The sequence below is a fragment of the Syngnathus typhle genome, linkage group LG5 (genome assembly GCF_033458585.1).
Source record: "Syngnathus typhle isolate RoL2023-S1 ecotype Sweden linkage group LG5, RoL_Styp_1.0, whole genome shotgun sequence".
Lineage (NCBI taxonomy): Eukaryota > Metazoa > Chordata > Actinopteri > Syngnathiformes > Syngnathidae > Syngnathus > Syngnathus typhle.
The window spans coordinates 12,143,115-12,156,158 of record NC_083742.1 but is presented as its reverse complement, the minus strand read 5'-3'; the positions used below and the strand labels follow the sequence as shown (position 1 = coordinate 12,156,158).

At 41.8% G+C, this 13,044-nt stretch overlaps 2 protein-coding genes and 1 long non-coding RNA gene across 7 annotated transcripts; 1 reads left to right on the top strand and 2 right to left on the bottom strand.

Moving 5' to 3' along the window:
- Positions 1–118: 118 nt before the first annotated feature.
- slc8b1 (solute carrier family 8 member B1) lies at positions 119–6,011 on the bottom strand. 3 transcript variants are annotated; one of them, XM_061277700.1, is made up of 15 exons: positions 5,590–6,011; positions 4,575–4,727; positions 4,339–4,391; positions 3,990–4,047; positions 3,459–3,564; positions 3,217–3,384; positions 3,001–3,114; positions 2,863–2,937; positions 2,503–2,633; positions 2,286–2,427; positions 1,985–2,106; positions 1,740–1,893; positions 1,564–1,644; positions 1,375–1,439; positions 119–635 (listed from the first exon to the last, which is right to left on the bottom strand). In XM_061277700.1, exons 1-15 carry the CDS (start codon positions 5,752–5,754, stop codon positions 444–446), a joined length of 1,779 nt encoding a protein of 592 aa, XP_061133684.1. In that variant the 5' UTR covers positions 5,755–6,011; the 3' UTR covers positions 119–443. The 3 variants fall into 3 exon arrangements, with proteins under 3 accessions (XP_061133684.1, XP_061133685.1, XP_061133686.1); XM_061277701.1 differs by having other exon boundaries at positions 2,863–2,934; XM_061277702.1 differs by lacking the exon at positions 4,339–4,391 and having other exon boundaries at positions 5,590–5,732.
- Positions 5,916–6,599, top strand: LOC133153696 (uncharacterized). The gene is made up of 2 exons (XR_009714363.1): positions 5,916–6,047; positions 6,141–6,599. It is a non-coding gene; the product is annotated as an uncharacterized LOC133153696 (long non-coding RNA).
- Positions 6,600–7,795: 1,196 nt separating this feature from the next.
- On the bottom strand, positions 7,796–12,847 carry LOC133153921 (acyl-CoA dehydrogenase family member 11-like). 3 transcript variants are annotated; one of them, XM_061278203.1, is made up of 15 exons: positions 12,739–12,847; positions 11,767–12,035; positions 11,473–11,696; positions 11,301–11,400; positions 10,854–10,971; positions 10,622–10,764; positions 10,386–10,538; positions 10,190–10,284; positions 10,008–10,107; positions 9,660–9,800; positions 9,502–9,594; positions 8,831–8,938; positions 8,566–8,737; positions 8,413–8,479; positions 7,796–8,345 (listed from the first exon to the last, which is right to left on the bottom strand). In XM_061278203.1, the coding sequence occupies exons 2-15, from the start codon at positions 12,025–12,027 to the stop codon at positions 8,225–8,227; spliced, it is 1,896 nt and encodes a 631-aa protein (XP_061134187.1). In that variant the 5' UTR covers positions 12,028–12,035; positions 12,739–12,847; the 3' UTR covers positions 7,796–8,224. The 3 variants fall into 3 exon arrangements, with proteins under 3 accessions (XP_061134187.1, XP_061134189.1, XP_061134188.1); XM_061278205.1 differs by lacking the exon at positions 9,502–9,594; XM_061278204.1 differs by lacking the exon at positions 12,739–12,847 and having other exon boundaries at positions 11,767–12,055.
- Between the last annotated feature and the right edge of the window lie 197 nt (positions 12,848–13,044).

Sequence of the window (13,044 nt, the reverse complement as noted above, 5' to 3'; positions counted from 1 at the left end):
CAACCAATGCAAATTATGTTCTGTCCTTGACTTTGGATATTACTGTCTCAGGCAAAATGAAGCATTTTTGGGCTGGTAGTGATGTATTTGAAGAGTTTTTTTAAGTATGTGAAAGGCACAATGTTGACTCCATATTTAATATCCCCCCCAAATCAACTTGATTGTCATGAACAGTATTAAGGTATTGAATAGTTTAAAAGCAGAAATGCTAACTTGAAATTAGCCAATATTTTTTTAAAACCACATTGCCATAGCAGTGTCAGTCATAAGATTAAAAAATAATAATTATGGTACTTTCATATTTTGGCCTTTCAGTAAAAAACACTTGGCTGGTTACACCACAGCATGATTGTAGGTAGCAATCAAGTAGAATATAAAAACTGTGCTCATGTGGTCCCAGTGTATCAATTTCACGTCCCTCATGTCAGGCTATAGAGTGGCATCTATGCTGCAGTGATGATGCCAAATTCTGTGAGCAGAGCAACAATGAGGAAAACCGCGTAGAAGACGAGGAGGAAAATGCTGTAAGGCCGACCCAGGTGGAAGCGGCTCAGTGGGACGATGATAAAAGACAGAACCAAAGACAAGCCCAGAGAACCTGCCAGGATCCATGTCAGCAGTCCCTCTGGTTCCAGCTGAGGAGAACAACGACATGAATTGATCAGTGCAGACAAAAAGACATGTATTGATCAGGCACAACACTGACAATAACAAGAGTTGGATAAAATATTCTGCCATTACAAAAGTACTCCTAACTTTGCTGAAAACACGATGCACTTTTTCAATGACACTTCATGAAGTCACAAGATGGCGCCAAGGCTTGACAAATGACAATACTAAATTGCGTCAAAGAAGTAATCGATTAAAATCCATCTCAAAGATATGTTGGAGAGGAGCTAAGTTTAGCCTGGGTTGTTAGTGGAAGTCTTTGTTGCATTTACATGTGCATTTGTGGTGCAGTTTTTTTTCTAATCAAATCATCTGTAAGCTATTTATTTGCACAAGCTAATGTAAAATGAGTTTGAGATTATATTAAAGTTTTGCGGGGCTCAAGGTTTAGTATATTTACAGTTTATTATTATAGGCAATTATAAACGTTCTTTGTGTAGGTTATTTTTTGACAAAGGTTTTCTTTATTGTTTTTTAACTTGTATAAAGTGGGTCACGCCTTGGCAATAATCAGAGAACTGTGCATCCAAGAAAGACATTGAGAAGCACCGGTATATGACAGTTTGTAGAACCGCAATCCACACAGCATAATAATAACAAGCATTTTTGAAATAATACATTAAACTGAGCACATTTGCGCTTGTGTTGTACATCATCATGTTGTGCATATTAATATGTAGGTGGTGTGTTTTGTGTGTGATTTACCTGCACTTCACCGTGTGTTTTGATCATCTGCACCAGACAGCCCAAGCCCACCCCAAATAACATATCTAGTGAAGGCATAGTTAAGGTACAGGTTTTCCCTCCTAATTTGATGATATGGCGTTAAATCTTTAAATCAACCCCAAAAGCTGAAAAAGTGGTTGTGAGCGAGTGAGGGGGAAATAAGGATACTGAAAATGATGCCCCCGAAGCATGCCGATATGGCCATCCTGGGGTATCCCTGTCGTGCAAGGGTGATGTCTGAGAAACAATCTAATAAAAGACAAATATAATTTATTAGATATTATTTATGTAATCATTTCTATTCCATTGGCAGATAAACACTGCAGCACTTTGAGCGGGCTCACCTCCTATGCTGTTGCCCCAGGCCAAGAGAGTCAAGCCCAGCACCGTGTTACTGAGACTGAGCACCACGCCGAGCATGTGCAGAATACTGACCACTTCGGACGCCGCCGCACTAATCAACACTGCGCTCACCAAGAAGCCCAAGAGAGCAAAGATCTGGCAAAAAATAAGAACACAGGTGGTTCAACTTTCACTGGATCGGGACAAAAGGCAAGTTGATGCACAATCTGTGTTTTGTGGCACTTACTGGGTGATATCTCGGGGGACACTCGTTAGTGGTGCTGCAGAACACAATGGCACACAGGAAGAGTCCCAAGAGAAGCGTCAGCACCCACAGAGGAAACTGGCCCTCAATCAAGTAATCGCTAACTAGGCGGAAAAAAAAAAGCAGGTGCCTTCAAACATGGAAATTTATACAAACGTCTCCCAAAAGGTAAAGCTATTCAAATTGTGAATGAACATTTGTGCATCCAAAAGTTTAGAAACAGTCACGTGACGTTTAAGTAGACAGTGCTTGGAGTTGCAAGTCATTTCCTCTTTGCACTTACAAATTCCAGACTGGAAAGCGAGAACACACATAAGCGGGGCAGTGATCAAATGAAGACAGTTGAGAGGTCGTCTCCAGTTCTTGTCTTCTTTATCGAGATCTACAACGGGGATGCACAGCAGCAGTATGACCTCCACAGGAGTCTGAGAGGTGGACGCCGCCTTTTAATAAAACCTTCACAGGCAGTTGGACTGTGCGTGCCTGAGTCTTTGGCGCACCTTCAAAACTTTGAGGACTCTCCACTTCCAGTTTTTCCTCCTCCACTTCCTGTTGTCCACCGGGTTGAGAGAGCTCAGCAAGATCTGGCCGGTGGATTCAGGGTATTGCAGCAGTGGCCTGTACTCAGACTCTGAAACGCAGTAGACACACTGCTAGTGGTTCGCAATGGACATTTGGCCACAGGGGAACCGCTGACTCTATTTATTTATTTTCCTCATCAACCTTTTTGCCATGTTTGTTACTTGTATTTAGTCTACACAAAAACAAGCGTTGATTCCAAGGAGGAAGTGGGAGTAATGTTCAGGCTTGTAGTTCCGTTTTAATCAAGATTTTGCTTTTAGACGGGTCCGCTTTCCCACCATATTCTTGTTGGTCCGATCCAGCTAGCAGACAGGGAACGTCGTCGTCATACGTGTCCGATGACTCAAACCCTGCTGAGGAGGAAACGAACATTAAGCCAATGAATTTGTGTTGCCTTGTGTGTGTGTGCGTGCAACCTTGAACATGAGGAAGGCTATCGATCCTTGCGTTGCGCAAACGTTTTTGTCGGCTATAGATGTAGGCGTTGATGACCACTGTCAATACATACACCACGTAGAGGCCCAAGTACCCTACGCACACGAGATGCACACATCAATGGTATGAATGCTGCCAGAAAAATGGAGGGAGTAAAGATAGGTGAGAATTAAGGGAAACTGAGTTTCTGTGGGTACCCAGTGTTTCCCCCAGCGTGGTGGTTCCTCTGTACAGGATGAGGTAAGTCCAGAACACCGCCACCATGTAGAAGATGACGTCACGCAAGAAAGGACGCGAGGGTACGGCGAAAGGTTTGACCAGCGCCACGCTGCCGGCGACAATCGTGGTGACAAATACACCGGCGCCTGCCGAGAGTGACGGACAAAAGTGGATCAATTGCACGTTTGTAATATATACTACCAATTTTGCACCCCCCTACCAAATAATGCTCCGACCGCCAGCCCGGCGGTGTGAGGGCGGGAGAACGCCGCTATGGCACTGAAGATGTCTGGAGCTCCGTTTCCAAGAGCCAGGAAAGTCACACCCTCAATGAAAAGATTAGTCAAGGAGTGTATGGACAAAAGACTTAATACAAGTGATATTGATTATAAATAGGCATGTTGACAAACATTCATGCCCAGGTACATTTGGGAAATATATGCTCTGCTTAACAAACACATATGAAAATAGATTTATTTCTTTATCTATATCATATAAACCTATCTGGTACCAAATGGTACCGGTTCGCGGACCAGTGGTTGCCGTGGTTTAAGCCTGTTGAGACCTTTTATTTACTATGATGTCATGCATTATGCACCTATAGAACTGAACTATCTCATGATACAGTTAGAAATGGAAGTATTTTTAAAAGTGCAATGCAAAGCACGATTGATGTACATGTCTTATTCTGATCATATCACACTGTGCCAGTTTTGTTAGGACTGGTCATCAAACTGGAGATGAAGGATACAGCTACGTTGTGGGTGAGATGCAGACTTGTGGAGATGGCTGAGAGGTTGGGACAAAAACTGGAGAGAAGCAGAAAAGAATAAATTGTTAAAAATGTTTTCTGAACATACAACAGCTCATTTCCCAGTTATGGTCAGTGTAATGATGTAGAAAAGAAGAACAAAGTCCACTTTCAAAGTCACATCAGTGAAGTGAAACCAATCACAATTTTATAGTTTCACGTGCAATGTGAGCGAAGCTGTAGTTACACAATGAATAGGTCAATTCACATGTTATATGCTTGACTATATTGAATTAAGGAGTAAAATGACTGTGGCCGTGAAACTTGACAGGACAGACAATAGACTTACTATTTAGATGCAATAAGGCCAAGTATGGCGAACATAAAGAACAGCCATATGATCTGTAGAGAATAGGAGGGAGGAAATATCAGATGTGTTCTATTTTCGAATCAGGAATGAAAAAGAAACATGCAATTCCAAATGCTATGTATTGTGTGCAATGTTGAAACAGAGAAAGCCCCATTATTGTGACAAAAATAAATTCCCCCAGACTTCCTCAAATGGCACACACGGACAGGGCTTACACAGAGAATGAGTGAGAGAGGCGTGAGGTCAGGGGGAAGCAGACAGAAGGCCACTTGAAGATATTTGATAAACCCATCTTCCATGCTGCAGTCTGGTGTGTTCTTGACGAATGCGCAGCGGTCCGTTGCGTTGATGTTCATCACATGATCGCACTGAACACACAAACACATGTCGACTGTATATCAGTTTGCATCAATTCCCTATATGCACTAGTTGTTTATTGCTCACGTTAGTTGTGCATGGCTCATGTACATATCTAATATTCAATATTATAATCATATATAAATTGAATATAAGCTGAAGAAAGTGTCATTATGTTCTGGGCAAAATGACAACTACTAACTATTTTGTATTTGACCAGCGTGCAGGATAACGTCTTGCCTTGAAAAATGAAAAACAACAAAAAACAAAGAGTTTAACAATGTAATGATATATGTATGTGAGAAAAATAATACGTTCACAGGGTTAAATTTAGTGTTTTTCTAAAATGTCACTTTTATGCATTGCATTTTATTTTATTGCTGTTTTCTATTTAATACACTGCACAAAGTCCACTTGTATCATCTTCAATTTATATAATTATGTATGAACTTATAATGTATTTTAAAATCAACTTCTATTTCGTCGTGTACCATATTTCTGTACAGCTGATATTATTGTAATATATGTTACTTTTATCATTGTGGAGTTGTAATAAATTTTAAATAGTAAATACTTATAGTACACAGTAATACTGTAAACATTTTTTTTTTAATTATAAACATAATGATCATTGCAGTCTATGGTCCTGTAGCATCGTAGGCTCCTTTGCCATAACAAGTACATAGTAAATACGTGATTTTTCTCCCCTAGCAGTCGTTATTACTGCCTGTGGTCATGTGATCCAAATCTGCTGACATGTTAAACTTGACCTAACGAGAATGTACATATTTTCACAAACAACAGCTCAGATTGTGTCCAATAATCTAAAAAAAGTGAGGGACACAGTTCATGTTCACTTCTTATCTCACCAACCTCGTCGTTGTTGTTTATCTGAGACATGACAGCCAGTGAGGCATTCAGGGACCCTCCATCTACTGGCACACCTGTCCGAGTCGTGTGGACAGAGAAGTCCGAGGTAGCATCCTGGGACATCAATGTCCCAACCAAGAGATTCAACAGGGTAGACACAGATATCATTTTTTTCCTTTTTCTTCTTTATCCAGGTGACACGTCCATTCTGTTGACGACTACAGACTTAGACGACGATGGAGGCTGCTGGCGTACTCTGTTTCCCGATCAACCACAACTAAAATGATTGTCGAAAGACATTAAAAAGACAAAGTCGATATTCTGTGCAGGTGCACATTCCAGAGACGTGAAGTATATTTCTTTGTCCGTCTTTCCAAATGCAACGGGTCAAACGTCCGCAAATTTTCGACAGCTACCTAATGCGACGCTCCGCCCACCACAACACGAACTAGTGTCGGCTCGTAAGTGAACGATTCGTTCAGAAAAACAGTTTTGTTTTTTCAGTGAACGAGAGTGACCGAATCACTTTAGGAAGTATTTTTTTCTTTTTTCAGTTCACATGACTTCAACCAGTAGATGTCAGTAATGTGCATTGAAGCTGGTGCTACCTCGCCATGAAACAAAGCGAAGAAGAAAATGACGTAACTTCCCGTTCACCAACGAACGAATCAGTGAGTGAACAAATCAGTGAGTGATTTGCATTTCCGTTTCATCGCGAGAACGGATCAGTGAGGGTTACTGACTTTCCCGACTTCCTGTTGGCAAACGAGTCAATGGGTGAACTGCCTTCCCGTGCATCAACGGATCTGTCAGTGGATTGCGTCTCCTGGCGTGAACTATGTAAACCAGAATGTAGATTTATGATTTACTTATTGTAGTTTTTAAATAACGTGTATGCATATATACTCCTAAATATTGTTATCCAGTATATCTACTGCAATTTCACATTAGATTGCTGGTTAGAAATTTACTTTTGATATTATTATTATTTATAATAAACATGTATGTTAAAACTTGTCTGGTGTTTTATTCCTTGTTTTACGTTTTACGTCTCCCTCGTCATCTTCATTTTCTCCATCCTCCCAGCGCCGTGTGCGGTCCGGAGGTACATGTTACATTCACGTAAACAATGATGAGTCTCACACTATTCAAACTTTAGCTCAAAATCTGCTTCGTGTGGGGCTCGAACCTTGTTCTCCCGAACACCGGGCAATGTTAAAAACCATTTTGCCATTTTGCCAACGAAACTCGGCCATTTTATTAAATAACCATTCTTGACGGAATATACAATAATGTAGTACGTAAAGCTTTTGTCTTATGAGCGGGAGAACCGAGTTCGAGTCTTACACTATGCAAACTTTAACTTAAAGTCTGCTAAGTGTGAGGGTCGAACCGTGCTCTCCTGAACGGTTATACGGTAAAGTTATAAACCATTCTACTATTTTGCCGCGGAAATTTGGCTTTTTTTAAAGGTAGTGTATTCTACATAGAGCACGTCTGGTCATGAAAATGAAAAATTGACATGTTCATTTTACGCTGGGTTCCATACAAATGAATGGGGACACTGCCATCTTGCGGTAGCTTGGCGTCATTACATGAGCCGCTTCATAAACTCGAGTCAAAGCCTGCATGTTTAATATCGTACGACGTACGTATTTATTTAATTCTGCTTATGTGATGGTATTTGAAACTAAACAAATGCGCAGTAAACTACTCATATGTTTAAGTTCTAATAACCATATTGTAACTGAACTAAAATGATATTTTCATTAAAGAAGGAGCAATGATGAAATGGAAATGGACACGTTCATTTTACGCTGGGTTACATACAAATGAATGGGGACACTGCCGTCTTGTGGTAGATTAGCGTCATTACATGAACCGCTTTATTGACGATAGTTAAAAGTTTGAGATAAAGGGGAAAAGATAGTTTGTCCCCACGGTGGTCGAGGGCGTGCTGGAGCCTATCCCAGCGGTCATCGGGCAGTAGGCGGGGGACACCCTGAACCGGTTGCCAGCCAATCGCAGGGCACACAGAGACGAACAACCATCCGCACTCGCACTCACACCTAGGGGCAAACGAAAACGTTCAATGTTGAAGAATTCGTTTGAATGCATTTATATTCAAAACAGTTCCATTGTTTTGTACAAAACTAAATCACGGTTTGAAATAAGCAGTGGAACACCACACTAACATACCAAAACAGAATTACATTTGTCAAATATTTTTATTTTCTGATTGTTGTTTGCACATTTTATTTATAGTTTTTATTATAATATTCCCAGGACAAGCGGTGTAGAAAACTGATAGATTGATGGATAATATTCCCACGCTTTAATTATTTTTGAAGGCACCAAGGCTTTTGAACTGTATCATCAACCAACCAAGGTGGTCCAAACTTTACAAACTCCTGAATGTTTAAATCTCCGCACAAACTTTAAAGGAGACAAAGTGAAATGCCATTATGTTATACTGTATCATTATGTCTGTAATATTATTTACCGTAATTGCTTGACAAATAGTGCAATTAGTTCCGTTGGCCGTGCAATTCAATGTGGATTTCATTTGCTGAATAACTGGCATAGAAAATAAACATATGATATGGTAAGACTATAAACATTAGAAGGTCAGTATGCATCAGTTTTTGCCCTCCGTTGGCTGCTCATACACAAGTGCTGAATCAAGTCCTGGACAGTTGCCATCATAGCATCCTCTCATCTTATTGCTTGCCACGATGCACAAGTCTTGTTCACACCACCTGATGAAGCAATGTAGTATTAAATTTTAAATTCCAGATTGTCAATCACACTTTTTTTTTTTTTTACCTGAGAGCTGCATAGATGTCAGCTGGAGACGATCCTTTCCAACTTGCATGGTCAATAAGAAGGGCACCTATGATTAAGAGGAAAGGTGTGTGGACTTCCTGGATGGCAGTTTAATCTATTCCAATGCAGCGTATGTTTGCATTTATTATCTACCCGCATAGATGCGAGCCAAGCTGTATGCCAAGTCTCTGGCTGCTAGTTCTAGATAGCCTGGCGCTTTGGTGGCTGCCTCCTGGACAAAACCTTTTAATTCAGAGAGCGCCCCATCCACTGCTCTCACAGCTGGGTCCAGAGAGGACACACTTGAAGCTCCTGCAAGCAGGGACTACACACATGCATACATAGTATCACTCGAACATTCCCGTTTGACGACAATTGGTGGACTTGCTTGACATGTTCTTCTAAAAAAAGCTTTTACTTTGGCATGAGTGAAATAAGCATGAAGAACCATCCCGGAGCTCCGATGAACACAGCGCAGCACGTCCAGGGACAGAACATTTGTTGTGCCTTCCCAAATGCTCAGCACCTAACAAAAAAAAAAAGCATAAACCATGTAAAGTGTTTTGAACCATCATGACTTTGCCCCCCTAAAAATGCTCCCTCATTAAAATGACAAAACGACAACATTTCTCGATAAAAGATGTTGTAAAGTAGAATAATCAGATGTTAAAACGATTTCATTTCGTAACAGTGCAACAAGAATAGAAAAAGAATAAATTCAAAATACTATTACAGCATATCTCAAATGGGCCAGCTGCGGTTGCTCTCAGACTGTTGCAATTGTCTTTATGGGAATGTTGATTTACATTTATTACAATTATGACTACATATCCTCTGCAGGGTCACACAGTCAAACACGAGGGCGCATATAAACAACTATTCACACTCACTTAAACTACTCGGGACAATGTAAAGTGTCCAATTGATGCAGTGTGCAGATTTTTTAAATGTGACCACGCGGAAACCTGACCCTTTGAATGATAGTAACGTGGAAACCTTTTTGTATCTCAATGAATCAGGTTGTAATTCTTGTATCGTTTATGTAGGAGATAAATACAATGCCAGAAGAAAATCTGGGCCGTTTTACACCTGTGCATCTCGAAGTAGTCCCGGCAGCCCGGTGTCCTCCATGTAGCCCTGCCCGCCAAAGCTCTCCAAACCCTCTGACACCACAGCGACCGTCTGAGATTAAACAAGAGCTCAGAGGGCAGACTTAGCCATTCCTAGTCCAAAGTACTCGTACTCGCCTGTTTTCCCGTGTAGAGTTTGACAACAGGTGTGAGCAGACGTAGGAGGTGCGTATCAAACTGGCTGGCGATGGCACTTTCCTCTCGTCCCAAAAGGCGACAGACATCCATCGCCAGGAGGAAAGCTCCACGGGTCTCCACCTACGTTTGTCACAGGGATATAAACAACACATTTGGTGACTAGAAAAACTACACACTGATTAGCTACAAGGATTGAGTGAGACAAGAAAAGAAAAGCAGAGCTGCCACATCCAAGACGGTGGATGCGCTGACGTATCACAGCATGTGAGAAAAGCATGATGGGAAATGCTGACTGGAGCTTTTATGTCTCAGTGCCTGCCTGCTTACCTCCATCCTGGCAAGGGTCTGCATGTGAAGCGGGTGCTCTTTAAGAAGCTTTCCGAAAGCAGTGCGGCGGGTGGCATAGTCACGCGCTAACTGGACCACCCTGTGTGCACATAAGTATCATTCATTTGCTCAAAAAAAAGAATAAACGTGGACAGGCGGTAATAAAAGTGCTTGAGTTGTGCCTTCTCATAGATGCTGCTGCAGCGATGCTGTTGTGGATCCTGGTTATCGTTAGCATGTTTGCTATGGAGGCCACGCCTCTTCCTTCTTCTGACAGCTGGTAATAAAGAACAGTAAATAAACAATTTCATTTGGTATTCCTGCACAAGTGATCGCGATCCATAATGAGAACTGTATCTAAAAGTGCCCAAAAACCACCCTGTGTGCCGGGAGGCCGTCCAGCAGTAACTCAGCTGTGGGCATCTGTCTGGTGCCCAGCTTGTCCTTCAGTCTTTGAACCTCAATCCCTCTCAGACAGCCGTCATGGTCTCGACTCACCTCTGCGTAGAACAGAGACAAACCTCGGCTGCCCTTGAGGAACACAAATACGGAATTATTAGCAAAACTTTATTCTACACACACGGACACAAACACACATATAGTTTTGGGAATACCGGTATGGTCGCTCCTGATCTGTCACACACTCTGGCCAGTGTGAGAGTCATGTCTGCGTCAGTGGCAGAGGTGAACCATTTGAAGCCATAAAGTTTATACCAGCCATCACTTTGCGGAACAGCCATTGTTGCTGTGCCACCTCCTGCCAAACACAAACACCCACACGCACACGCACACACAGAGGAGAGTTTTGTATCAAAGTTGCACGAATGCATTATAACAACAACTCACCTACATCTGAGCCTCCTTGTCTTTCTGTCATCCACTGTCCCGATGTCCAGAAATGCTCAGGCTGACGGCTGGTCAGTCGATTGTAGGCTGCTTCTACAGGCCAAGAAACGCCTGTGGACTTCAGATAAACACACATATGTCATATTAACTATTACTTTCTTCATTCAGCAAAGGCCCATTGCTTGACACATTAAAACATCTCGGCACACCATCAAACAAATGTGACAAAAAGCATAATATACTAGCATAAATAATGATCGTATGCAATGCTGTTGTATGGACGGCAGCAAGTTCTGCCATCTAGTGGAAGAGTATTTAATTGTTCTGATTGGATAATGGAGGCGGAACTGCCACATACAATTGCAATGGAGCACAACAACCTTAATAAAAAATAAAAATAAGATACATTTTCATTATAGCTCTACTAAAGCTAAGATGTTACTCAACCTGAATGACTTTGGCAGCCCCATCAGTCATGGCCAGGGGGCAAGTGTAAAGGCCAGAGGAAGGGGAGAAGATGTACAACTTGCACATCTGATAAACCCGGCTGGAACAAAAACACACTTAGATCAAGTCAATTTGTCAAAATGATCCACTGGTTATAATAAGCGGGGGCAACCTCCACTCTCCCATTGGCCTCTCATAAGCGATGGCAACCAATCCCTCCTGCGCAGACAGCTCTTTCATGCGTTTCCATGCTGGAGAAGTCAAGATGTGATCCACTCTGCGTCCCCAAGGGTCAAAGTGCACCAACCGCGGAGGAGTAACCTCACACTCTCTGCCCCAGCCGTCCACCTCTGCCGACACACGATTGCCAAAGGCAAGTAAGTCTGAGAACACTGCCTATGAAATAAACATGCAAATGCTAAGTATCACCAACAGTTCTGCGTGTTACAGTCATCATGATACTGACCTCTTGAGGAAGGTGTCTCCTCAAGTAACCCCTCAATAAGGCATCCTCCAGAAAAGGGTTCTTGAGTACAGGTCTGTCCTGAAAGAAAGATCCCAGCCTGGCTGCAGAAAAGGGCAGAGGCGACGCCGTTTCCCAGAGTTGCTCATCCTCAGATGGTCTGGAGCCTGCTTCAGTGCTACTGACACATCTAATGTGGATGGTGGGCCGGGTGACACCATACAGCATCTTCCAGCCACGGCAGCCAGCAGCCTGGGCTGACATAGTTCAGTCTAAAAGGAGGCGGTGGAGACAAAAAAAGACTACTTCATTCCATTGAGTAGTTCAGGCTTGAATGGAAAAGGAACGTTGATCCCGCTTGCGAAGCTGACTGGCACACCCAGGATTGGTCGCTGTCAACATAACTGGCAAACAGTTTTCTTTTCGAAAGTTTGGAAAATGTACAATCTACATTTAGCTTTTTTTTTCTGTGGCAGAAACTGCACAGTACTGTACCCAGAGAAATCACACACAAGCTTTACAGAGAAAGTTGGCTACGAGATTCGAACATCAAATTTAGAAGTGAGGCACACATGGCAACCAAACTCGTTTATCACTATTAAAATGTAAGGTCAATTATGTTGCACATCTACTCGTGTCAACTATCAATTGCTGCTCAATAAAATAACTTTAAAAGTCCACAGTTCGCTGCTGTTAATGTCTGTACAATAGGTCGAACACAAATCTGAGTCCAAGGTCATGCTTGTCGTATTTCACGTTCAACTTTTTAATGTCGAGTATTAGCTTCTCTGCTGATAGTTAGCCGAGCTTTACGAGCACTCGACCTGCTAACAATTAGACTTCAAGTAACAGTACACGCTTTAGTATAATTTGTCTGAGTTGACGATTTCCCCTTATGTTTTATGTGATCTTAAGTCTCGATAGAAGTATGAAGTCATACGTAAAAGGTACGTTGGTTAAAAGAGCCGAGCTTACCGAGCAATGGAGCAGCTTTGTTTATGTTTACCAAACGAAACGTTCGTTTTCAAAATAAGAGCTTCAGCTGTCATCCACCGAGGCCGAAAACATATTTCTGCTCTGAGATAACAGTCGTGATCAACATTAAAATATAGTTGCATAAGACGAAGGATTCATAAAAACCAAGGTGTTACAAAAATAATTAAAACAAAAGATATCACTGTTCTGTTTTAGCATAAAATCAACACTACGCTGCTTAAATGAGTAAAATAATACATTGGCTATTTAAAACGTATTGCACATAAGTCAGAAAATTTAATAATA